The sequence below is a fragment of the Bufo bufo genome, chromosome 3 (assembly GCF_905171765.1).
Source record: "Bufo bufo chromosome 3, aBufBuf1.1, whole genome shotgun sequence".
Taxonomy (NCBI): domain Eukaryota; kingdom Metazoa; phylum Chordata; class Amphibia; order Anura; family Bufonidae; genus Bufo; species Bufo bufo.
The window spans coordinates 553,945,438-553,971,036 of NC_053391.1; the positions used below are offsets into that span (position 1 = coordinate 553,945,438).

Below are 25,599 nucleotides of genomic sequence, written 5' to 3' on the forward strand. Positions count from 1 at the left end.
GTGACTGCATTTATTTAGCAATGGCATTGTTCTAGATCAGAACATGGTGCAGGGGCTTAACAAATGGAGATCAGTTTCCTCCTGCTTATTCAGGCTTTTCACCTCAGTGGATAGTAAAGCCAGTTTATGAATACGTAGCCAAATTACCATGTTAATAGTAGTGAAGTGCACTGAGAAACAAAGATGCATTTAGTCATTGCTAAATTCTACCCCTACTGCTTCTGGTAACACACAGGGTATTATAGGATGGTTACCGAAAAGGAACCTGTCATCAACTCTGTGCTACCCTCACTGAGGGCAGCGTAAAGTAGTGACAGACATGCCAATTTCAGCGGTCTGCCACTTATGAGCTAATATTAAGTGGTTGCCAAGAATCAGCAGTATAACCATCGCAGCCCAGGCCTGGAAAAGAGTCACACCGGCCTGCAAAGAGTCATGGTTATTCCTAAGCCCCAGCTCTCCAGGCCTACCTGCTGAACACTGGTAATTCTCTCCTTAGTTTTCTCCCTAGGAGAGCAGTGCAAATCATCAGGTGTGCAAAGAGCAAGAACTCATGAATAACCATGACTCTTCTCCGGTAGCCGTGACTCTTTCCAGGTCCATTCTGCAATGGTTGTACTGCTGGTTCTCATTAACCACCTAATATTAGCAGCATAAAGTTGATGACAGATTCCCTTTAAACTCTCACGAGAGTCAGAATACATGCAGCCAAAGCTCTCTACAAGAGGTGGGACACCATTTTTTGTCTAACATCCTATATAGACCATTGTTATTTATGAACCGACTTAATATATTGAATCTTATTGATAGTCTATGCATTCCCTTTTTTGAGAATTTAACCCACAACTGGATAAATACCTATGAACCAAGAAGCAAATGTACTTAGAACTTTGCTTCCGGCTTTAGATAGTTTTCGATTAATGCCTAAGGAATTTTTTTTATTGCTTGGGGTCCAAAATAGTCAAATGTTACTGTAATTTGTCTGACAAACCTTCCCTGGTCACCATGGGCATTACAAACCTAGGGTATTAGTTGTGGTTTTCCACTTGGACATATCCTTATATTGCTAGGTTGGAATTAACTTCCCTTACCCCGCCTAGCAAAATATGTATTTGAATTGGGGCTTTAGGGTATAAGGGTGCCTTTACACGCGGCAAATTTTGTGGCAGAGAATTCTGCGAGTGAAAATCAGTTCCATTAATTTCAATGGGGTAGCAAGGACATGGATTTCTGCAAGCACCATTCAGGTAAAAGGAACAGATTTTCAGTCGCAGAATTTTCTGCCGCATGTGAAGACACCTTAAAAGAGTTGTCTCACTTCAGCAAGTGGCATTTATCATGTAGAGGAAGTTAAAACAAGGCACTTACTAATGTATTGTGATTGTCCATATTGCTTCCTTTGTTGGCTGGATTCATTTTTCCATCATATTATACACTGCTTGTTTCCATGGTTACAACCACCCTACAATCTAGCAGTGGTGGTCGTGCTTGCGCAGTATAGAAAAAAGCTCTGACCTTTCTGGTGGCTGGTACCATAGGAGCGCACGTAGGCCGGTACTTTTTCCTGTAGTGTTCAAGCACAGCCACAGGTGATGGATGGCAGGGTGGTTGTAAACCATGGAAACGAGCAGTGTATAATGTGATGAAAAAATGAGTCTAGCCAGCAAAGGAGGCAATATGGACAATCACAATACATTAGTAAGTGGTTTATATTCACTTTCTCTACACGATAAATGCCATTTGCTGAAGTGAGACTAGCCCATTAAGGGTAAGGGTGCTGACACATATTTTTGATGCAGTTTTTGGAGCGAAAACCAGGAGTGAATTTTAAAAAGTGGAAAAGTATCTGCCCTTAACACTGTCTCTCCTCCTATGATTCACACCTGATTTTGGCAAAACCAGAAATGAATTAAAAAAAGAGAAGTTGTATCAGGAGTGGATCATAAAAGGAAAATATAAAGGACAGATGCGGCTTCTCTTTTTAGAATTCACTCCTGGTTTTGGCTTCTGGAATTACACCAGGAAACCTGACCGTGTGACCTTACACTAAGACAGGTTATGACTTCGGATCAGTACCAAAGTGTTATTTCTATCGTACCCTTCACAAGATGCAGGTTGTTCATATGGATTGCTTTAAACCATCTATTTAGTATTTTCCGTGGTTCTGCACTTCAGATCTTGTTTAGGATGATACATTTAGCATGAACAGATAAAGCCCTGTACCTAAATGAGGGACATATTAGCATTGATTTCAGCTGCCCTCAGATCTGCTCCTAACATGCTTATTGTGCCTCCTATCACATGTGGACACAGTAGCCATGCAGCGTCTGAATCGTTGTGACTTTCTGTATGTGACTGTTGGAAGTTGAACCATGTGCTGTATGATGAGGGGTCAGTGTAATACGTGGCAGTATAAATTAGTTATGTGGTTAGTCAGTAGATTTTTCCATTTTTAGATGCCTATATAATTTCTCAGTAACCAGTTGACTGTTTAGTTGCTGACCCACCAGTATTTTATAGTGAGCTTCGTTGCACCTAAAGATGCCCATATACATTAATATTGGCAGATCTCATCAACAATCTAATGTGTGTGGTGGCCTCTCTACCCTCCCGAATTTAGAAACTCGAATGGTGCATTTCAGTTTATACATGCCCGTTGTTTTAGTTTAGCCTGGAGCCAATCCGCCACCTTAATGTGTGGTATTAGTATTGTTTCCCTCTCCCCTTTGATGTAAACCTGCACAGTCTGTTCATCTGAGCAGGCTGGTTTATTGGGAGATTAGGGGACGTGACTGTGAGGGCACTGCCACATGCTCATTTTTTTTTGATGCAGAGGTTAAAGCTAAAACCAGGAGTGGATTGAAAAAAAGAAGAGAAGGTATATATTGACCATAATACTTTCTCTCCTGTCACGATCCACACCTGATTTTGGCTTCAAAATCGGCATAAAAAAACCTGAACATGTGGCTGTACCCTAAAGCCTAATTCACACGTCAGTGTTTTCCCATCAGTGATTGTGAGCCATTTTGTATTAGGCTTTATGTATATACCGTAACCTGTCATGTGTACAGTAAAGACCTGAATTTACTTGCAGCGATCACCTCTACTGTATGGGGACAAGCAATGGCTACTGCCATCTCTCGTCCTCATACAGATTTATTGTTTTTGGGCAGCTGATCCCTGTTTACACAGCAAAATCTGCTACCCCAAAACTATGATGTATATGTCCACCTAAATGATCATTTCAACTGATGCTTTGCTCGTTCATTGGGTGATCTGCAGCACCTTTACACAGGTCGTATATCAGAAACAAGCGTTAGCATTATCATTTGTTCATGATAATCGACCTGACAGTCGCCCCTTGTAAACCCGCCATTTACATGCCATTCTAACCATTGACAGCTTAAGGAGAGACGGGCTCCCTCATTACAAAGAACTATGTGTTACTCTGAAATTCTGCAGTTTTTAAGAGGAAAACATTTTTTAAAAAGAGCTGGGCACATGGTGAAGGGTCCTCTGGGCACCTCCTCTCCAGCTTGATGGACAGGACTTTCCCTATTTGTGTATATGGAGAGACCAATCAATCAAGCCAGGCGAGAAGAACCTTAAGGGGAGCCACCCAGTGGACACTTCTCCCTGTGCCCCTCTTTGTAACACTATCGGGGAGATTTATCAAAACTGCTGTAAAGGAAAAGTGGCTTAGTAGCCCATAGCAGCCAATCATATTCCACCTTTCATTTTCCAAGGGAGCTTTGAAAATTGAAAGGTGGCATCTGATTGGTTGCTAAGGCAGTTTCCTTTACTCCAGTTTTGATAAATCTACTCCTAAGTTTTCTAGGACACATTTCAAAATAGAGATCATTTTTTTGTGATGAATAACCTGTGTATTTTTCATGCTGACCTTGTTTAGGGCAGCACGAAGCTCATGACTGGTTCACGTCAAGGAGGCTGCCAAATTTTCTTGTGTGTCTACTCTTAGGGAGAAGTAAATCAGCCAACCATGAATATTTAAATAGGTCCATATCCCACCAAAATTGGCTGGTTCTGCCAACAAATACATCTATGGCCACCAAGCTGACATAAATACAGACCAGAGTGAATAACATCATAAATGACCCAAAGAACCTCTGGATAAATAAAGAAGGGTTCTTCAACAAGTGCCAACATTTTCCCATCTCTCGGCAGGTCAGGCGTAATGAATTTCTTGTTTAAATACGAGATCGTCTGAAGGCCTCATCATAAATTTCTTACACGGTTCCTAGTCTGATCGAGTGAAAATCTGTTCTAGTAAGAGCTGCTCTTATCAGTTTTCTATCATGTACTTTACACCCAGACAAGAACCGGAAATGAGTCAGCCCTATCTTTATTTGATGAGAATATGTTCCTCAAAGAATATCCTGTGATAAAACGAAAGGACTTAATATCATATTTAAAAACGTTACGCTCCATTTGAAAGACTAGTGTCTTGTTGCGTTGTAAATACTTTATTCATGGTTCCCAGTACTCAACTAGTCTGTGCAGTTATACATTATCATTATCAGTTCGTAGCATGTATGGGAATGTTGTTATAGAGAGATAAATGTTTTAGTTTTTTTCTCTTTTTTTACCTTCTAGAATTCTCCTTTGTTTGATCTGATCAGACAAACTAGAGATCGGGAGGGAACAGATCACCCTGAAACACCAAGCACAGTACCACAGCCGTCACAACACAATCCTACTGCAGCCGATCTGTAAGTAGAAAGTGAACATTAAAGGGGTTTTCTGGGAGTTTGTAGGGGTCTGAATTACTTATTGCAACCATTTACTCGAATGGCAGCACTGCAGTAACAAGGCACAGCCACTGTACAGTGCATGGAGCCATGAAGTTACAGCGCCTGATTCTGGGCACAGCAGCTCCTGCTGATTGGCATGGTTGCTGGGATTTGTACCCTCCAGCTATCCTTACATTGTATATCTATCCTTTAAAAGGTTTTTCCAATCACAGACGATGGGGGTATATCGCTAGGATATGCTCCCATTGACTGATAGGTTCAGCTCAAACCTCTGAGACCCGCACCTACACCGAGAACGGAGCGGGAAAAGGTGGTAGAGGGCGCACAGCCGCCCTGCATTAATTTCTATGGGGCCCCGGAAAATAGCCGATCGCTGGCTCAGCTATTTCCGTCGGCCCCATAGAAATGAATGGGAGCGGTGGCCATGCAAGTGCAGTGCGCGCCCATTCACTTGTATGGGGAGAGTGCTCGGTGTTGGCCGGACCCAGGGAAACCCGGGGTCCTCCAGCCATTACTCTCTAGTGACATGCTCCCATTGTCTGTGATGGGAATACCCCTTTAAGGCCCTAATACAGCTTAAGATAATCGTTCAGATTATTGCTAATAAGTGTTCGTGTCAACGCTCGTTAGCGATTATCTGGCAGTGTATTACTGCCACCATTTACCCGATGAAAGAGTGGAATCTTTTAGCAGGTTTAAAAATCCTCATTTGCCCTGTAATCTGCACTATGCTGTTGGTAAACAGTGATTCAGTATGAAGAAGAGCAATGGCATTAGTGATCGTTCCTCTCCATACTGAGGAGGAGATCGCTGTATGTAATAGCAGTGGTCTCCTCCGCTAGCAAACAGGTGATTGCCGGGATGGAACCTGTCCTTCCCCGACAATCGCCTGCAGATTCTGCAGGTGTAATAGAACCTTTACTGTGAAACAAAAGGTTGTTCATTGTCTGCCATATGAATAGAACTGTGCTGTAGTGTTCTTCTTCCATGGGAGTGGAAAAAGTCATTGAAGTGTGTATAATTACAAATAAAAATGAAATGTCCTCATGCTTTTGTCCAAGTAGTCTCCCTAAGTGTAAGGGATCATGCACGCAGTCGCAAGTATTTTACGGTCCGCAAATCATGGATCCCGGCCGAATGTATACCACATTATATTTTTTAACCTCTGTAGAAATGTCCTATTCTTGTCCGCAAAACGGACAAGAATAGGACATGTCCTGTCTTTTTTGTGGTGCCTCGGAAGCTAACTGATGTGGGTGCAGACAGCACAAGCAGGGGTGCACCACCAATGAGGCCAGGTGAGGCACCAGGTAGGGGCGGGGGGGGGGGGGGGGGAGACATCCAAAGGGCCATGGGCTGAAGGGAAGGGGTTAGGTTAAAAAATTGGATTTTGGGGTGGGGAGGTGCCATTTCAGCTTAGCCTCAGGCAGCAGAAAGGCTAGGTGCACCCCTGAGCACAAGGCCCCATTGAAGTGAATGGGTCGGTATCCGATCTGCAAAAAATGCGGATTGGATGCTGAATAAACATATTCTGCCAGGGGAAACCAGGTAGTGATACATAATGTTTTTTTCTAATCTGCTTTTATTTTCTTATGCTAACTTAACTTTTGCGGACAGCATACAGCCGTCTGATCCCCGCCGATCTAATATTGATGACTATACTAAGGATAGGTCATCAATATATATTGCTGCATATCCCTTTAAGAAGGTTATGATTACTTGAGATGACCTACATGTATCTATATATGTATTTTAAATACTATACAGAGGAATTATACATTTTATTTGCATGTAAAAGACTCGGTTATTTTTTAATACAAGTAAGGCGTTTCCTATTGTATTTGAACTGTACACGTTCAAACCTCTAGTGCAGGGGTCGGCAACCTTTTTCGTACAGAGTGGCTGAAGCGGAAAGTGATATAACACAAATATGTGACATAAATCAGGTATTTACTAACTATGTCCCCAAATTCTCAACCAGACTACCTGACCTGGTTTACAACTTTTCAGAAAAATAGATAGTAAAGATTGTCACTGCTCCTCGGAATCCTCCTAAGGCCGAAAATGCACACGGCCGTGAGCGGTCCGTGGTATCCCGGCCTGGCATCCTGCTGAGAGCAGGAGCGCACGGCGTCATTGGTTGCTATGACGCCGTGCGCTTCATGCCACCGCTGCACTACAGTAATTCACTTGTATGATCAACAGAGAAAGGGAACATTAGACAGGTAATATTAATAGATTGGGCAAAAGGGCACCCAGTAGAAAATAAAGGGGCAGCTATTGTTTTTAGTCAATGCAGAAAAGGCATTTGACAACTTTGATTGGCCATGGCTTTTTCAGGCAATGGAGGTGATGGGGTTTAATGGCATTTTTTTAACATGGTGAAAGCAATATATCACCAAAAGCCCAATTGATTACCCAAGGTCAAGTGTCAAGTTTAAATTGGGTAAGGGAACTCGTCAAGAATGCCCCCTGTTTCTACTCCTGTTTAAATTAGCTCTGGAGCCACTATAGCTTTATGTGCAGTCAGTGGTGGAGATGGCGGACATATGTGGGGAAAAAAAGAGTTATAAATCGATCTGTTTGATCCGATTTTGTGTGGCAGTGTCAATTCGTTGGCACTATCCAAAACAATTTACAAAATCGGCTGTCCTATGAATATTCATGTACTAATATTTGCGTCCTCTCTTTCAGCTACCTCTCACCTACAAGAAATGTGCACAAGTGTGCTGCCCCTAGTGTCCACGTAACATCCAGTACAAATGGGCAGAGCGCACCTGCTTCCCAGCCCCAGCAGAGATCTACCTCACTTTCCGTTTTTTATAAAAAAGGTATAAAAGTAACCAGGACTAAACACAGAAATGCCGAGCTATTTTACAACTGCTGAGCGGACAGGCTACCACTTACTGGTCATGTACATGTAGTCTGATAACTGCCGCCACCAGCACAGAAAATATGTCTTTTGTATGAGAAAAGTGAAGGATTGCATTTCTTCAGATTATAAACGGGGTGCATTTATTGGTCTAAATTGTTTAACAATGTATTGCAAGCTTTATAGGAATAGAAGACGTTCTGAGCAAGCTCTGTTTGCTTTTTTTGACCCTTGCAGCGAAGCCTGTTGTTTTATGGTTATGTGACTGATCATGATTTTGTATGTTACATATGATGTCCTATGAATTAATGTCATTTAGGTCTCCAAGTTAAAACAAGATCATTTACATTAATGGTGTTTACTTCTTGTGTTGCTCAGTGTACCGTCTGGCTTACCTCAGGCTGCAGAGCCTATGCAACAGCCTCTTACATGACCATCCAGAATTTGAGCAGATCATCTGGACACTCTTCCAACATACCTTACAACACGAATATGAACTGATGAAGGACAGACACTTAGACCAGGTAATGCTTCCTGTTGCCCTGGTATTGATTTGATACAGAATTGCCATGTAGTACTTATACTTAAAAGGGGTTGTGTCATCTGACACATTGGTGGCATATCGCTAGGGTATTCCAAAGCTGGGCCTGAGTTTCAGAGAACAATCCTCTCTCAGACTATAACTACTCAAGCAAGCTCTTATACTACCAATAGTGGTTCAGGAAAAGGAGACAATAAGGTCAGACAGCAAGGTATTGTGCACATTTATGGCGGAGGGAGATTTTGCTGCTGTGAGCGTGAACACTGCTAATGTACCCTCACAATCTGAGCCATGTCTTTTATCTGTACCCCTCAGCCATAAATGACAGAAACTAAGGTTCTGCAGAGAGACTTTAGAAAGGTAGTGAAGGCATACCACAACCCCATCATTGTTGTTATCCATTCATACATTGCTATTGGGAAAGAATTGCACTGTGGAAATACTGTTGGAATTGGCCTTGATACTACTACTCCTATTCTTAATTTTAGTAAAGAAAGACTTACTTACTTTATTTACACCAACTGGCCTGGTCACTGACTCCATCATCATTCATCGGCCGTTGCATCTGCATCCATACTCCTGCCTTGCTCCCTGCAAAAACACTTAAAGGGGTTTTCCAAGATTTAAATACTGATGACCTATTCTCTGGATAGGTCATCAGTATCTGATCGGTGGGAGTTGGCACCTGGGACCCCTGCCAATCAGCTGTTTGAGAAGCACAGCCTCTATACAATGTCAGACACTGTGCTTGCTAAGCATGAAGAAGGCCATAATGCTCACAGGAGTGCTGCTGCCTTCTCAAAAGGCAGGGCTCCTGGGTTCCGTACCACCACCGATCAGATACTAATGACCTATCCTGAGGATAGGTAATCAGTATTAAAATCTCTGAAAACCCTTTGAACACCAAGGGCACCCCAACTACTATCAGGTAGATGTACCTGCAGCCTACCTCCACTATGGAAAGAATCATATTTGCCTGCTATCTACAGCCCTGGTAATGCATGCTGGCTCCTGTGTGTCCATTTTCCGGGCGGCGGCTTGTTTAATTCGTCCCCAACGTGGGCATGATCATCTGCTCTGCTGCAGCCAATGTCTGGATTCAGCTGCAATGTGTTCACAAGAGACACATCACCACTGAAGCCAGTTACTGGCTGCAGCAGAACAGATGATCATGTCCATGACTGGGACGAGTTAAACAAGCCGCTGCCCAGAAAATGGACACACAGGAGCCAACACACAAGACCAGAGCAGCGGGGAGTAGGTAAGTATGATTCTTTCCATAGCCGAAGCAAGGCACCTGTGAAAAGTTACTTATTCCCGGACAACATCTTTAATGCCCAGCAGTCCCATAACATAAAGGTGTCCGTGCTTGCGTGGGAAACGCACCTATTTGACATGTGTGGCATATAAACAATATGCCGCAAATTTTGACATGGGAAACCCCCTTAACCACTTGCTGCAACTGTAACGCCGAAAGGCGTCATCGCGGCGGCTCCCCCAGGCTACGCTAACGCCGATTGGCGTCATCTCGCGTGAGCCGAGATTTCCTGTGAACGCGCGCACACAGGAACGGAAGGTAAGAGAGTGGATCTCCAGCCTGCCAGCGGCGATCGTTCGCTGGCAGGCTGGAGATGTGTTTTTTTTAACCCCTAACAGGTATATTAGATGCTGTTTTGATAACAGCGTCTAATATACCTGCTACCTGGTCCTCTGGTGGTCCCCTTTGTTTGGATCGACCACCAGAGGACACAGGTAGCTCAGTAATATGTTGCACCAAGCACCACTACACTACACCCCCCCCTGTCACTTATTAACCCCTTATTCACCCCTGATCACCCCATATAGACTCCCTGATCACCCCCCTGTCATTGATTACCCCCCTGTCATTGATCACCCCCCTGTAAAGCTCCATTCAGACGTCCGCATGATTTTTACGGATCCACTGATAGATGGATCGGATCCGCAAAACGCATACGGACGTCTGAATGGAGCCTTACAGGGGCATGATTAATGACTGTGGTGATCACCCCATATAGACTCCCTGATCACCCCCCCTGTCATTGATCACCCCCCTGTAAAGCTCCATTCAGATGTCCGCATGATTTTTACGGATCCACTGATAGATGGATCGGATCCGCAAAACGCATACGGACGTCTGAATGGAGCCTTACAGGGGCGTGATCAATGACTGTGGTGATCACCCCATATAGACTCCCTGATCACCCCCCTTTCATTGATTACCCCCCTGTCATTGATCACCGTAAAGCTCCATTCAGACGTCCGCATGATTTTTACGGATCCACTGATAGATGGATTGGATCCGCAAAACGCATACGGACGTCTGAATGGAGCCTTACAGGGGCGTGATCAATGACTGTGGTGATCACCCCATATAGACTCCCTGATCACCCCCCTGTCATTGATTACCCCCCTGTCATTGATCACCCCCCTGTAAAGCTCCATTCAGACGTCCGCATGATTTTTACGGATCCACTGATAGATGGATCGGATCCGCAAAACACATACAGGCGTCTCCCTGGAGCCTTCCAGGGGGGGTGATCACCCCATATAGACTCCCTGATCACCCCCCTGTCATTGATCACCCCCCCTGTCATTGATCACCCCCCCTGTCAGGCTGCATTCAGATGTCCGTATGATTTTTACGGATCCACGGATACATGGATCGGATCCGCAAAACACATACGGACATCTGAATGGAGCCTTATAGGGGGGGTGATCAATGACAGGGGGGTGATCACCCCATATAGACTCCCTGATCACCCCACTGTCATTGATCACCCCCCTGTCATTGATCACCCCTCTGTCCTTACATTTTCACCCCTCTGTCTGTTCAGACATTTTTTTGGCCCAAGTTAGCGGAAATTATTATTTTTTTTTTTACAAAGTCTCATATTCCACTAACTTGTGTCAAAAAATTAAATCTCACATGAACTCACCATACCCCTCACGGAATCCAAATGCGTAAAATTTTTTAGACATTTATATTCCAGACTTCTTCTCACGCTTTAGGGCCCCTAGAATGCCAGGGCAGTATAAATACCCCACATGTGACCCCATTTCGGAAAGAAGACACCCCCAGGTATTCCGTGAGGGGCATATTGAGTCCATGAAAGACTGAAATTTTTGTCCCAAGTTAGCGGAAAGGGAGACTTTGTGAGAAAAAAATAAATAAAATCAATTTCCGCTAACTTGTGCCAAAAAAAAAAAAAATTTCCATGAACTCGCCATGCCCCTCATTGAATACCTTGGGGTGTCTTCTTTCCAAAATGGGGTCACATGTGGGGTATTTATACTGCCCTGGCATTCTAGGGGCCCTAAAGCGTGAGAAGAAGTCTGGGATCCAAATGTCTAAAAATGCCCTCATAAAAGGAATGTGGGCCCCTTTGCGCATCTAGGCTGCAAAAAAGTGTCACACATCTGGTATCGCCGTACTCAGGAGAAGTTGGGCAATGTGTTTTGGGGTGTCATTTTACATATACCCATGCTGGGTGAGATAAATATCTTGGTCAAATGCCAACTTTGTATAAAAAAATTGGAAAAGTTGTCTTTTGCCGAGATATTTCTCTCACCCAGCATGAGTATATGTAAAAAGACACCCCAAAACACATTGCCCAACTTCTCCTGAATACGGCGATACCACATGTGTGACACTTTTTTGCAGCCTAGGTGGGCAAAGGGGCCCACATTCCAAAGAGCACCTTTAGGATTTCACAGGTAATTTACCTACTTACCACACATTAGGGCCCATGGAAAATGCCAGGGCAGTATAACTACCCCACAAGTGACCCCATTTTGGAAAGAAGACACCCCAAGGTATTCCGTGAGGGGCATGGCGAGTTCCTAGAATTTTATATTTTTTGTCACAAGTTAGCGGAAAATGATGATTTTTTTAATTTTTTTTTTCCCCTTACAAAGTCTTATATTCCACTAACTTGTGACAAAAAATAAAAACTTCCATGAACTCACTATGCCCATCACGAAATACCTGGGGGTGTCTTCTTTCCAAAATGGGGTCACTTGTGGGGTAGTTATACTGCCCTGGCATTCTAGGGGCCCAAATGTGTGGTAAGAAGTTTGAAATCAAAATGTGTAAAAAATGACCAGTGAAATCCGAAAGGTGCTCTTTGGAATATGGGCCCCTTTGCCCACCTAGGCTGCAAAAAAGTGTCACACATGTGGTATCTCCGTACTCAGGAGAAGTTGGGGAATGTGTTTTGGGGTGTCATTTTACATATACCCATGCTGGGTGAGAGAAATATCTTGGCAAATGACAACTTTTCCCATTTTTTTATACAAAGTTGGCATTTGACCAAGATATTTCTCTCACCCAGCATGGGTATATGTAAAATGACACCCCAAAACACATTCCCCAACTTCTCCTGAGTACGGCGATACCACATGTGTGGCACTTTTTTGCAGCCTAGGTGGGCAAAGGGGCCCACATTCCAAAGAGCACCTTTCGGATTTCACAGGTCATTTTTTACACATTTTGATTTCAAACTACTTACCACACATTTGGGCCCCTAGAATGCCAGGGCAGTATAACTACCCCACAAGTGACCCCATTTTGGAAAGAAGACACCCCAAGGTATTCGCTGATGGGCATAGTGAGTTCATAGAAGTTTTTATTTTTTGTCACAAGTTAGTGGAATATGAGACTTTGTAAGAAAAAAATAAAATAAAAATCAAAATCATCATTTTCCACTAACTTGTGACAAAAAATAAAAAGTTCTATGAACTCACTATGCCCATCAGCGAATACCTTAGGGTGTCTACTTTCCGAAATGGGGTCATTTGTGGGGTGTTTGCACTGTCTGGGCATTGCAGAACCTCAGAAAGTCAGAGCTGCTTCAAAAAGCGGAAATTCACATTTTTGTACCATAGTTTGTAAACGCTATAACTTTTACCCAAACCATTTTTTTTTTTACCCAAACCATTTTTTTTTTATCAAAGACATGTAGAACAATAAATTTAGAGAAAAATTTATATATGGATGTCGTTTTTTTTTGCAAAATTTTGCAACTGAAAGTGAAAAATGTCATTTTTTTGCAAAAAAATCGTTAAATTTCGATTAATAACAAAAAAAGTTAAAATGTCAGCAGCAATGAAATACCAATAAATTAATTAGTGAGAAGAAAAGGAGGTAAAATTCATTTGGGTGGTAAGTTGCATGACCGAGCAATAAACCGCTAAAGTTGTGGAGTGCCGATTTGTAAAAAAAGGGCCTGGTCTTTAGGGGGTTATAAACCTGTGGTCCTTAAGTGGTTAAAGGGGTTGTAAAATATTGGGGGGGACCTGTAAAGGAAAGATTAGTTACCAGCTTTCCGCTCATTCTCCTCCAGGCTTGTGATGCTTCCTTGATGTCAACATCCGGTTTGACATTGCCGCTGCCAATCACTGGCCACAGAAGTGACCGGCTCCTCTTATGTCATGACAAATGGTCACGTGACACAAAGGTATCCGGTCTCTGCCAGTGATTGGCAGAGGCAATGTCAAACTGGGTGTTTACATCGAGGGAGCCCAGCAGAGCATCGCAGTCCTGGAGGAGAAGGAGCGGTGAGCCGGCGCCAGGAAGCAGGTCTGGCCAAGTGTACTATATAATACAGAACAGTACTATAGTAAACAGAAACAGTATTTTTATGTCCCATATAAAGAAAATAGGAAAAATAGAGGAACAAAGTTAAGCTCCCTGTCACAGGATAGTTATAGCCCGATCTCTTTAATGACAGTTCACGCAGTATAGTGCTTTTCCAGTAAGGATGACCATGTATATTTAAGTATTGTGTCCTCTAGGGTTAAGCTTATTACTAGGGATGAGCGAAGCGACTTCGGATGAAACATTCTTAGTCGATTCGCATAAATCTTCATTCCAATACTGTACGGAGCATTAAAACCATTTCCCGAACCCGGGTTCGGTTCCAAGCTACCACTTTGAACCGAACCAGAGTTCGGGAAATGTTTTTTTACAGTACAAATTAATTTATCAAGTTATTACTCGAAGTCTTGCGAGACTTCGCGAAGCAATAACTTCGGCTCATCTGAGACAATACATTCTAATACTGTACGGAGCAGGAGCTCCGTACAGTATTGGAACAAAGTTTTATGTGAATCGAGTTCAGATGTTTCATCCAAACTCTATTCGCTCATCCCTACTTATTACCACAGAGACATTTGAATTAACACCAGAGAGAGAATACAGCGTAAGGGCTCATGCACATGGCCGTAAGTGTTTTGTGGTCCGCAAAACACGGATCCTGGCCCAATGATGCGGACAGCACAAGGGTGTGTTGTCTGCTTTTTTTGCAGCCCCGTTGAGATGAATGGGTCCGTATCCGATCCGGCAAAAATGTGCATTGGATGTTGACCGAAACTACGGCTGTGTGCATGAGCCTTAACAAATTTTTATAGGTGTTGGGCAACACGAGTTTTCTCAGTAGTTTGTATCTGCCTGTATCTGTCCACACCAAATGTGCTGGAAGGGATTTATCTTCAATTCATTTGTTTACACTGATCATGTGATCTGATTTAAATGTAAATTGTACCTTTTTTTGCATCTTAACAATTCTGCTGTGAACTTTTCTATAGTGTGCTCTAGATTGAAGAATCCTTCCACTGAGCAGCTTCCATAGTGCCCGCACTGAGGACCTCTGTAGGCCCGCTCACCGCCTTAGTCCACATGCCCGGCCTCAAACTTTAGGTCACAGTGCCTGTTATGAATTATAGCTGTGTGCACTGCCGAGTTGGTTGGTCCCAGGGCTCAGAACAAGCACAAGCCATAGTGCCCACAGTCCTCTTAATGTCCTGACGCTAGCAAGCTTAATGACGTTGTCTGTGAGGATCAAAGCTGGCGCCGCCACAGACTCCTCCCTCTTATCTGTACTCAGAGAGCTATCGCTATGATATCTGTGGTGTTGCATAGGACTGCAGGTAACATCTACTACATTATCTGTACTCAGAGAGCGATCACTGGTTATCTGTGGTTACATAGGACTGCAGGTGTCATCTGCTACATTATCTGTACTCTGAGTTATCAGCATGTGCCAACTATTGTGACTTAAGAACATTGACTTCTTCTGCTTAGGTCATGGAACACGGCAGAAATCGATCAGCACATTGTCAGTGATTTGGGTTATCATACAAAACTTCAACCCTTTCAAATCAACTGTTGTCAACCAGTTGTTCACAATATTATTTATCTAATGTATGGACATTATTTGGTAATAATGAATATCTTAATGTTTGTTTTTTAGATTATGATGTGTTCCATGTATGGCATTTGCAAAGCTAAAAACATTGATCTCAGGTTTAAGACCATTGTGACAGCGTACAAAAAGCTAACGAACACAAACCAAGAGGTAAGTGACATTAATTGCATAGAGCTGTGAAAATATATTTTTTGTTGACTTTGTTTTAGAAATACTATGGCTCTGATTTATTATACCTTCACTTAGGATTTTTGCATTTTTACACCCCCCATCTAGTTTTGTAATGAGGGTGGGAAAGTAGGCGTGATTAGCTATGCTAATTAGTTTTTCTCCAGATTTATCATTTAAACGTTATTTATTTATTTTTATTCGCAATCTCACTCCAGGAGGAGGGTGGAGTACGAAAACTAGAGGAGCTTCTCTAGACAGAAGTGTAGACAAATTTATCAAGTAACACGAGACATTTGATAAATGTGGCATAAAGTACTCCAACGCAGGCTCAAGCAAAACTGACTTCACATTTCCCCCTCATGATAAATTTCCCCCCTGTGTACTTTCAATGCACACCTGGTGGTGATTTGGGCAAACCCACTTTTCTAGACACAAAGGAAATTGTCATTTGTGTTGGAGGCTCGAGAGGTCACATTCGTCACTCAGTGCCCAGTTATCCTTCATTAAAATGTATGGTTCTCTTCCTGATATTCACGGAAACAAAACTAAGGCTGGTCATAAATATTAGCCAGCTATTGGCTGCTTGACATTTCATCTGCTGGGCCTGGTCAAGCATTCATATGTTCTCAATAGGGAGTGGAGTAAGCTGATGCCAGACTCCTGGCAGTGGCTTATCTCCCAAGAACAACTGGATTGGGCATGTTAAAGTCCAACAGCCCAATCTGTTAGGAGGACCTCTTCCCCCATACACATTAAATGGTCGGACAGTTTGGTGGAAATCTGTGGGTTTGACATTTAATGTGTATAACCAGCTTTACTGACTGTTTGTGCTGCAGAAAGGTTTAAATAGTTGTTTTTAGTCTTAAAGGTTTCTTAAGGCCCTTTTATGCAAGGCTAGAATACATAGTACAAGAAAGTATTTAACAATAGTAGATAACATAGAGAATTTAGTTCAGTTACTTTTTATTTTAAAGATCCATTAGTGCGGAGGGAATCCCCACACTTATCTGCTGCTTCCATGTATATTGGTTGTCTTGTAAAATGTATTATTGCCACCTTCTGCTGTATATGTAGAATCTGTTTGATTGACTTTTACTTTGCTTTACAGACGTTCAAGCATGTGTTAATCCGCGAAGGACAGCATGACTCTATCATCGTCTTCTATAACCTGGTCTTCATGCAGAAACTAAAAACTAACATTTTGCAGTATGCATCCCCAAGGGTGAGATCGTTATAATGTTGTGCATACACAGATGTAACTGTCGACAGGATTACAATACTTTTGTCATGTTGGAAACCTGATAGACATTACACATAAGAACGTATATCTTTTTTTTTTTTTCAACCAACTTTGTGTTTGTTCTATTTTGTCTTTCAGCCCCCAACCTTATCCCCAATTCCTCAAATCCCACGAAGTCCCTATAGATTTCCAAATTCTCCTTTAAAGGTTCCTGTGGGAAATAACATCACTGTTTCCCCTTTAAGAAGTCCATACAAATCATCTGATGGACTGCTTTCACCAACAAAGCTCACTCCAAGAACTAGGTATGTTGTGTACTTAGATAAGCTGCCCATAAATATTTGTCAGCAAAGGAATATGAGAGCAAGGGGTAGAGCTGAGGGGATTGTTGGCTTTGTTTTTCCTCTGGGACGAACCATACCTGATGAATCTGTCAGCTACTCGCCCTTCCCCCAATTTGAAATAACATATGTGTCAATAGTCACATTGGAAGTGATAACTGGCCGCTGTTATGTTACACATAGGATTTAACAGAGATTTAAGTTCACACACTCTAAAATGCTTTCAAATTCTTTGGATTTTACATTTCAGATTTTACTTGCTCTGTTGTGTAATCACATTTTTTTCTTTAACCTTGTTCACATACAATGTGATGTGCTAAATTCATCAATACAGCCAATGTGAACATGACTTTTACAATTTGGTTGGTTCCAGGGGTGTTCTTCACTGTGTTCCATGTAAAATACATAGTGACCTCAAGAGCCACAATGGGTCAAAGCTTTCTTTATCCTTTTTCTGTATATATATTTTTTCTTTACTCAAGACACTTCACCTGATGTCAGGTTTAATGTGCGGCACAGGATGCAGATAGATTAGCTTGTAAGGGAGGATTAGTACCGTTTGCATACATCAGTGGCAGCAGAGATCTACCAAAATGTGATTGTATCCAGTTTATCCTAGTTTTCCTCCCCGCTGCCCTTTTTTTTTTTTTACGTTCTCTAGTTGGCATTTTAAAGAACATAATTGCGACTGCATAGCCATGTGCTTTCTTGGTTGGTGTAATTTGCATTCCTGTCTGAATTTAAGGCTGGTTTCACACGAGCGCGTTCAATGCGTTGAACTCGCAGAGTGTGTCTGTGAGAGCTGCCGTCCTGACCTACATAGCACTGATAGGAACACATAGCATTATATTGATTGATGATGCTATGTAATCCTTGGAGTTTGGAATGTATTGAATAACACCGACATAATGCTGTCAGTGTTATCCAATACATTCCAGAACTCTGAGGGTTACATAGCATTATAAATCAATATAATGCGTTGCGATCCTATCAGGGCCAAGTAGGTCAGGATGGGAGCTTTCGCAGACACACGCTGAGAGTTCAACACATTGAACTCTTTCGTAAGAAACCAGCCTAAAGGGGTATTGTCATCTGGACATCTATGATATGTCCTCCTCTGGGACCTGCTCTGATCTTGAGAATGGGGCGCCATATCATGCCTCTGAAAATGAAGAGATGGCTACAGTTCTGTGGCTCTCTGCGTTCACTTTTGTTCATCTTCATAAAACAGCCAAGTAAGCGCACACTGCTATTTGTGGAAGTCCTACAGAAGTAAATGGGCCATCCATGAGGGTAAATAGAATAAAGATCCTGTAAGAGTGGAAGCAATGTCACCAGTGTCTCTTATCCTAGTGTCCTGTAAAAATTGTTTTCCAAAATAACTGCATATGTTAACAGTTTTTTATCATTGTTCTTTGTAGGATCTTGGTGTCCATTGGTGAATCATTTGGGGTAAGTGGTCAGTTTGCTCTACTGCTACCTCTTGGGCTGCAATAACTGCAACCAATTATAAATAATATCAGTATCTTAAGTTCATCATTTAAGGCCTCCTGCACATGACCGTGTGCACCCCATGGCCATGCTGCAGCCCGCAATGCACGAACACCGACCGTGGGGCAGCCGCAGAGGATGGCGGACCCATTCACTTTAATGGGTTTGCAATCCGGCCGTTCTGCAAAAAGATAGGACATGTTTAGTGTTAAGCGAACTTCTGTTTTAAGTTCGGCGTCTAAAGTTCGGCTTCAGGTTAGCGGAGAATCCCAATATGGATTCCGAATTCCGTTGTGGTCCGTGGTAGCGGAATCAATAATCGGCCATTATTGATTCCGCTACCACGGACCGCAACGGAATTCGGAATCCATATCGGGATTCTCCGCTAATCGGAAGCCGAACTTTAGACGCCAAACTTAAAACAGAAGTTCGCTCAACACTAGACATGTTCTATCTTTTTGCGCAATAGAAGTATGGGACGAAACCCCACGGAAGCACTCTTTAGTGCTTCCGTAGAGTTCCGTTCCGGGCTTCCATTCCGCATCTCCGGATTTGCGGACCTTTTTAAAGTGAATGGGTTCGCATCCGTGATGCGGAATGCACACGGAAATGTGTCCGTGTATTGCGGATCCTACGGTTGTGTGCAGGAGGTTTAAAACTGTTAAAAATAGTGACTGAGGAGGGAGCCATTATATAAAAAATAATGATATTTCATTTTATATGAAAACCACAGTACATATAGTATATATTTGCATATCTCACCTACTAGACCTATATGCAAGATGATGTGCATACATTTTATTTAGTTTCAGGGACACAGAATCCTGATCTCCAGCCATGTGGTTACGGCAGATTAACGGATTGTTTGAGAATCACTTGACTGCAATTGAAAGACTTAGCATTTACTGTACTATTAATATTTATGTTGCTGCATGTTTCCCTAATGCAGGACTTTATTGAAATACTTGATGAAATGATAAATGTAGCAGCTTAACAGGGGATGTGATAAAATAACAAAATCCGCGAATTTCGCATTTTTTTTTGTTTTGCCGTGTTGAAGTCTTCACTGGTCACAAAGTCTTCACTGGTGATTAATACTTCTGTTGTTCTGGTGAGTAATACTTCTGTTGTTATTTTATCACATCCCCTACTGTTTGCAACATTTCATTTTAAATAACCCAGAACCCCTTTAACACATTACTCGTGAAGTTACTGTATTTTTCGCCCTATAAGGTGCACTTAGGTTTTAGAGGAGGAAACGAAAAAAATATTTTTATTCAGCACTCCGCTCAGAGCCCTAATAACACCCTCAAAATTAATCAGACCATTTATACCTGCCCCCCGTCCCCCACACATCAGACCTCAGATCAGACCACCATGTTAATCAGACCTCAGATCAAAGGGGAAAAAAATCAACTTGCCTTTCCTTCTGCAGCCGCTACTTCTCCTGGGATCCAGCTTCTGCTCTTCCTGCCGCACTGTGCTGTGACCTGACGTCGCACAGCATGAGGTAATAGAGCAAGCCGACGTCCTCACACTGTGCACAGGTCACTGCGTGCGGCTGACAGAGACCAGGAAGCGGTGAGCACAGAGCCCGCCCAGGGAGCACTGCATTCACCGCTCCCCAGTCTTCCTGTACTAAGCAGCGCTTCCATAATGGAAGCGCTCATTAGTATTCAACCCATAAGACGCACTGCCATTTTTCCCTCACTTTGTAGGGGCGAAGAGTACGGTAATTCAATGTAAATTGTGCTGCGTGTCTTATAGCTTTCTTATAAAGGGATAGTTTATAATTCTTTTCTACTTTGTGTATTATACGTCCTGTATCGTATCAATTTATGATCAGCCTTTTTGTGTATCGTGTATCCACAAACACCATGACTGAGTGTAGATTCTTTGCAAAAGTAGAATACACAGCATGTAGTTTTTTACTTGCTGAAGAGCCAGTTATTGCACTTAATAGTGAATGATCCATATTTTATGTCTTCTTTCAGGCATCTGAGAAGTTTCAGAAAATCAATCAGATGTTGAGCAGCACAGAACGACCCATAAAGAGATATGCAGATGGTACTGCCCCAAAACCACTAAAGAAGCTTCGCTTTGATGGTCATGATGAAGCAGATGGGAGGTACGAGTAATCTTTATATAAGTACATACACATAACGTGAAGGCTATACTTTGCCTCCATTTGACTTATATGCTGAGATGATCAGAAGCATCTGAAGAAATATAATAAAAAAAAAAAAAAAGTGTTAATAGCAAACGGAATGGACAAGGAATAAGACTTGCTGAGTAGAAAATTGCCTCCAAATATCTTTGGAAAGTTTGAAATTCTGAGGAGTTAATAATAAGGCCATTATAACACAGTCTAGTATATCTTCCTATATATTTAAGGAGACATGACTCTTCAAATAAACATCACGTGTCAATGTTGTCATAAATGTCTATACCCCGTGTTAAAACTGGTTTATTTCTTATCCCATTGTTCCCAGTTTCTCTTTTATTTGTTGGTAATTCTTAGATCTCTCTTATGATATCTGTCCCATTCTTTCTTTCAGCAAAACTCTTTCTGCCGAATCAAAATTCCAACAAAAACTTGAAGAAATGAGTAAGTATTTCCATCCGTAAGTACAGTATTCCAAAGAAGCTGGCCTGCTAGGGGTCCATTAAGGGTGGGTTTATGCCCGCACCCCTGCTGTGTTTGGAAAGTGGCATCAGCCACAGCCTACACACTGAGCACTCAAATCACAGGTGTGGCCTGATTAGACACTGGGTCTTGCCTCAAGAGAGCCTTTGATTATCCATGAATTCTGAGATCCGGGAATACGGTAAAGCTTAACACAGTCTAAGGACTGCGGTAAAACGGACCTTTTTGGGAAAAACTAATTTTTCCTTTGCATTGCCATATTCTGACCCCCACAACTTTTTATTTTTTTGTATGGAGTTGTGTGAGGGCAAAATTTTTGCAGGGCAGTCAGTAATTTTCATTGATATCATTCTGGGGTGTGTATGACTTTTTGATCACTTTTTTTTATTCAATTTTTTGCGGGAGGTCAAGTGACAAAAAAACGGCAAATTTTGCTGAATGGGATAAATATTTGTATATTTTAATAGTACAGGTGGCGCAAAAAAATTATGTATTTTAATTTTGGGGAAAGGGGTAGGGGTGATTTTAAATTTTTATATATAGTTTTTATATTTTTAAAAACTTTTAATTTTTATTTTTTTACACTTTTTAATAGGAAACTATAGCATGCAATCATTAGATTACTTTTCTCATTCTAATGCATTGGAGTCTATTAGAATTACGCAAAGTTCCTGATGTGGCCTGGTGGTCATCTGACGCACAACAATAAGACTTTATATGTGCTACCTAGCTAACTAACTCACTACATTAAACAAATAATAATTAAAGGTAATAATTAGGGATGAGCGAATCAACTTCGGATGAAACATCTGAAGTTGATTCGCATAAAACGTCATTTCAATACTGTACAGAGCAGGAGCTCCATACAGTATTAGAATGGATTGTCTCCGATGAGCCGAAGTTATTGCTTCGCAAAGTCTCGTGAGACTTTGTGTGTAATAACTTCATAAATTAATTTGTACTGTAAAAAACCATTTCTCGAACTCTGGTTCCGTTCCAAGGTACCACTTCGGCTCATCGGAGCCAATACATTCCAATACTGTTCGGAGCTCCTGCGAATACTGGAATGAAATTTTATGCGAATCGACTTCGGATGTTTCATCCGAAGTCGATTCGCTCATCCCTAGTAATAATTAAAGACAGAACTAATAAGAATAACTTTAAAATGAACCTTCTAACATAGAGTAAAAGTGCTTCTTCCACTTCCCTATAAAAAGGCTGTCAGAGGCTACTTTTGGGTAGTGTACAACTTGGTGAGAGATCGTTGACTGCTAAACATGGCTCTATGATGCACTCGAAAAAGATTTGCCCAGTAGACAGACTTTGTGAGGGGGCACATAATTGGACTGAAAGAAGCAGAATCCTTGTTTTAACAAATTGCCTGTTATCTAGGACGTCCTGACCTAGATGTTAGGAGGTGTTTGGAGCAGTTGTTACATAAGGGTATGAACACACTGCTCCAGACGACGTAAACAGATCATCAGTAGAGAGAATAGTTTGATCCACCGACAAGTACGAGCAATTCCCACAGTTTCATTGTCCACCATCCAGACACAGGAGACATCTTCATTATACATCCCTGTCTCTGCCCGGACCATTTCCGGGTGCTTAACAGGAGTGACATTTCGTGTTATGGCATCCATTACATGTCCCGTTGAGAGCAGTGTCGGACTGGGGGTGCCAAGGGCCCACCAGTAAAAGTGACTGTTTTTATTTTAACAGCCTCCCTGTAGTTTGGCCTTAAAAATTTGAACTTGGGCACCCCTTTCAAGCTCAGTACTTAGATACCATAACAATACCAAGCTCTGTACTTAGTTAAGGTAACAGAACCAAGCTCTATGCATAGATACAGCAGCAGAACCATGCTACCTGCACAGATATAGTAACAGAACCACGCTACGTGCATAGATACAGTAACAGAACCAAGCTGCGTGCATAGAAACAGTAACAGAACCAAGCTGCGTGCATAGATACAGTAACAGAACCAAGCTGCGTGCATAGATACAGTAACAGAACCAAGCTGCGTGTATAGATACAGTAACAGAACCAAGCTGCGTGCATAGATACAGTAACAGAACCAAGCTGCGTGCATAGATACAGTAACAGAACCAAGCTGTGTGTATAGATACAGTAACAGAACCAAGCTGCGTGCATAGATACAGTAACAGAACCAAGCTGCGTGCATAGATACAGTAACAGAACCAAGCTGTGTGTATAGATACTGTAACAGAACCAAGCTGCGTGCATAGATACAGTAACAGAACCAAGCTGCGTGCATAGATACAGTAACAGAACCAAGCTGTGTGTATAGATACAGTAACAGAACCAAGCTGTGTGTATAGATACATGCACTTCTACACAATCCGGCACTCTCTTACACGCACACTTCCATAAATGCTGGTATTCTTTTATGCCTTCTGCACGTGACTGTATCTGTTTTGTTGTATGCACAATCTTTCACATGCTCTGTGGGTTGTAACTAGGCTAAGATCACATGTACAATGTCCGGCACATGATCCCAGAAGACCAAGGAGCGCTGGCCCAGTAAGCAATATTTAATAAGTGCCAATGAAAAAGTTGTTACTCTAATCAAGGTTGGAATATGACATAAAAAAAAAAATGGATAACTTCTTTAAGGCTGCACCATGATTTTTGCGGCAATGTGCCGTGCAACTAAGGATCACAGCGGCACACTTGTACATTGCAGTGATATGAAAGGTGTCATATAGGTGCGACCTGTACGTTTCTTACAATCACAATCAGAAAGTCGCAAGAAATACAGTAGGTTGGATTTTGTGTGACTGTTCATGACCGCATTTCCTTTTACTAGTTGCGATGAAGTATAGCTTTGCTGCAGTCTTTGACTGCACAAAGTGTGTTGCAGCCACAGCCACCTTGTAGTACCAGCTCAACACATATACTGTTCTTCATGCAGGCACTCTTACATACACACACTTTCATACATGCATGTATTCTTAACTTATACACACTGTCATACATGCAGGCACTCTTACATACACACACTGTCATACATGCAGGCATTCTTACATACACACACTGTCATACATGCATGTACTCTTACATACACACACTGTCATACATGCAGGCACTCTTACATACACACGCTGTCATACATGCAGGCACTCTTACATACACACGCTGTCATACATGCAGGCACTCTTACATACACACGCTGTCATACATGCAGGCACTCTTACATACACACGCTGTCATACATGCAGGCACTCTTACATACACACGCTGTCATACATGCAGGCACTCTTACATACACACGCTGTCATACATGCAGGCACTCTTACATACACACGCTGTCATACATGCAGGCACTCTTACATACACACGCTGTCATACATGCAGGCACTCTTACATACACACGCTGTCATACATGCAGGCACTCTTACATACACACGCTGTCATACATGCAGGCACTCTTACATACACACGCTGTCATACATGCAGGCACTCTTAGGCCTCTTTCACACTTGCGTTGTTGGGATCCGGCATGCACTTCCGTTGCCGGAGGTGCCTGCCGGATCCGGAAAAACGCAAGTGTACTGAAAGCATTTGAAGACCGAACCGTCTTCCAAATGCTTTCAGTGTTACTATGGCACCCAGGACGCTATTAAAGTCCTGGTTGCCATAGTAGGAGCGGGGAGCGGTATACTTACAGTCCGTGCGGCTCCCGGGGCGCTCCAGAATGACGTCAGAGCGCCCCATGCGCATGGATGACGTGATCCATGCGATCACGTGATCCATGCGCTTGGGGCGCCCTGACGTCACTCTGGAGCGCCCGGGGAGCCGCACGGACGGTAAGTATACTGCTCCCCCGCTCCACTTTACCATGGCTGTCAGGACTTTAGCGTCCCGGCAGCCATGGTAACCACTCTGAAAAAGCTAAATGTCGGCTCCGGCAATGCGCCGAAACGACGTTTAGCTTAAGGCCGGATCCGGATCAATGCCTTCCAATGGGCATTAATTCCGGATCCGGCCTTGCGGCAAGTGTTCCGGATTTTTGGCCGGAGCAAAAAGCGCAGCATGCTGCGGTATTTTCTCCGGCCAACAAACGTTCCGTACCGGAACTGAAGACATCCTGATGCATCCTGAACGGATTACTCTCCATTCAGAATGCATTAAGATAATCCTGATCAGGATTCTTCCGGCATAGAGCCCCGACGACGGAACTCTATGCCGGAAGACAATAACGCAGGTGTGAAAGAGCCCTTACATACACACACGGTCATACATGCAGGCACTCTTACATACACACACGGTCATAC

General features: G+C 42.6%; 1 protein-coding gene across 4 annotated transcripts in view; it reads left to right on the plus strand.

Annotated features, from left to right (window-relative positions):
* RB1 (RB transcriptional corepressor 1) overlaps positions 1 to 25,599 on the plus strand; it is a 350,867-nt gene that overhangs the window by 320,808 nt on the left and 4,460 nt on the right. For all 4 annotated transcript variants that reach the window (XM_040425458.1, XM_040425460.1, XM_040425459.1 and 1 more), the window contains exons 18-26: positions 4,615 to 4,730; positions 7,467 to 7,603; positions 8,023 to 8,168; positions 15,457 to 15,561; positions 16,691 to 16,804; positions 16,961 to 17,127; positions 18,585 to 18,615; positions 20,649 to 20,782; positions 21,213 to 21,262. In XM_040425458.1, coding sequence (XP_040281392.1) covers positions 4,615 to 4,730; positions 7,467 to 7,603; positions 8,023 to 8,168; positions 15,457 to 15,561; positions 16,691 to 16,804; positions 16,961 to 17,127; positions 18,585 to 18,615; positions 20,649 to 20,782; positions 21,213 to 21,262 — 1,000 coding nt within the window. The remainder of the gene's footprint in view (positions 1 to 4,614; positions 4,731 to 7,466; positions 7,604 to 8,022; positions 8,169 to 15,456; positions 15,562 to 16,690; positions 16,805 to 16,960; positions 17,128 to 18,584; positions 18,616 to 20,648; positions 20,783 to 21,212; positions 21,263 to 25,599) is intronic.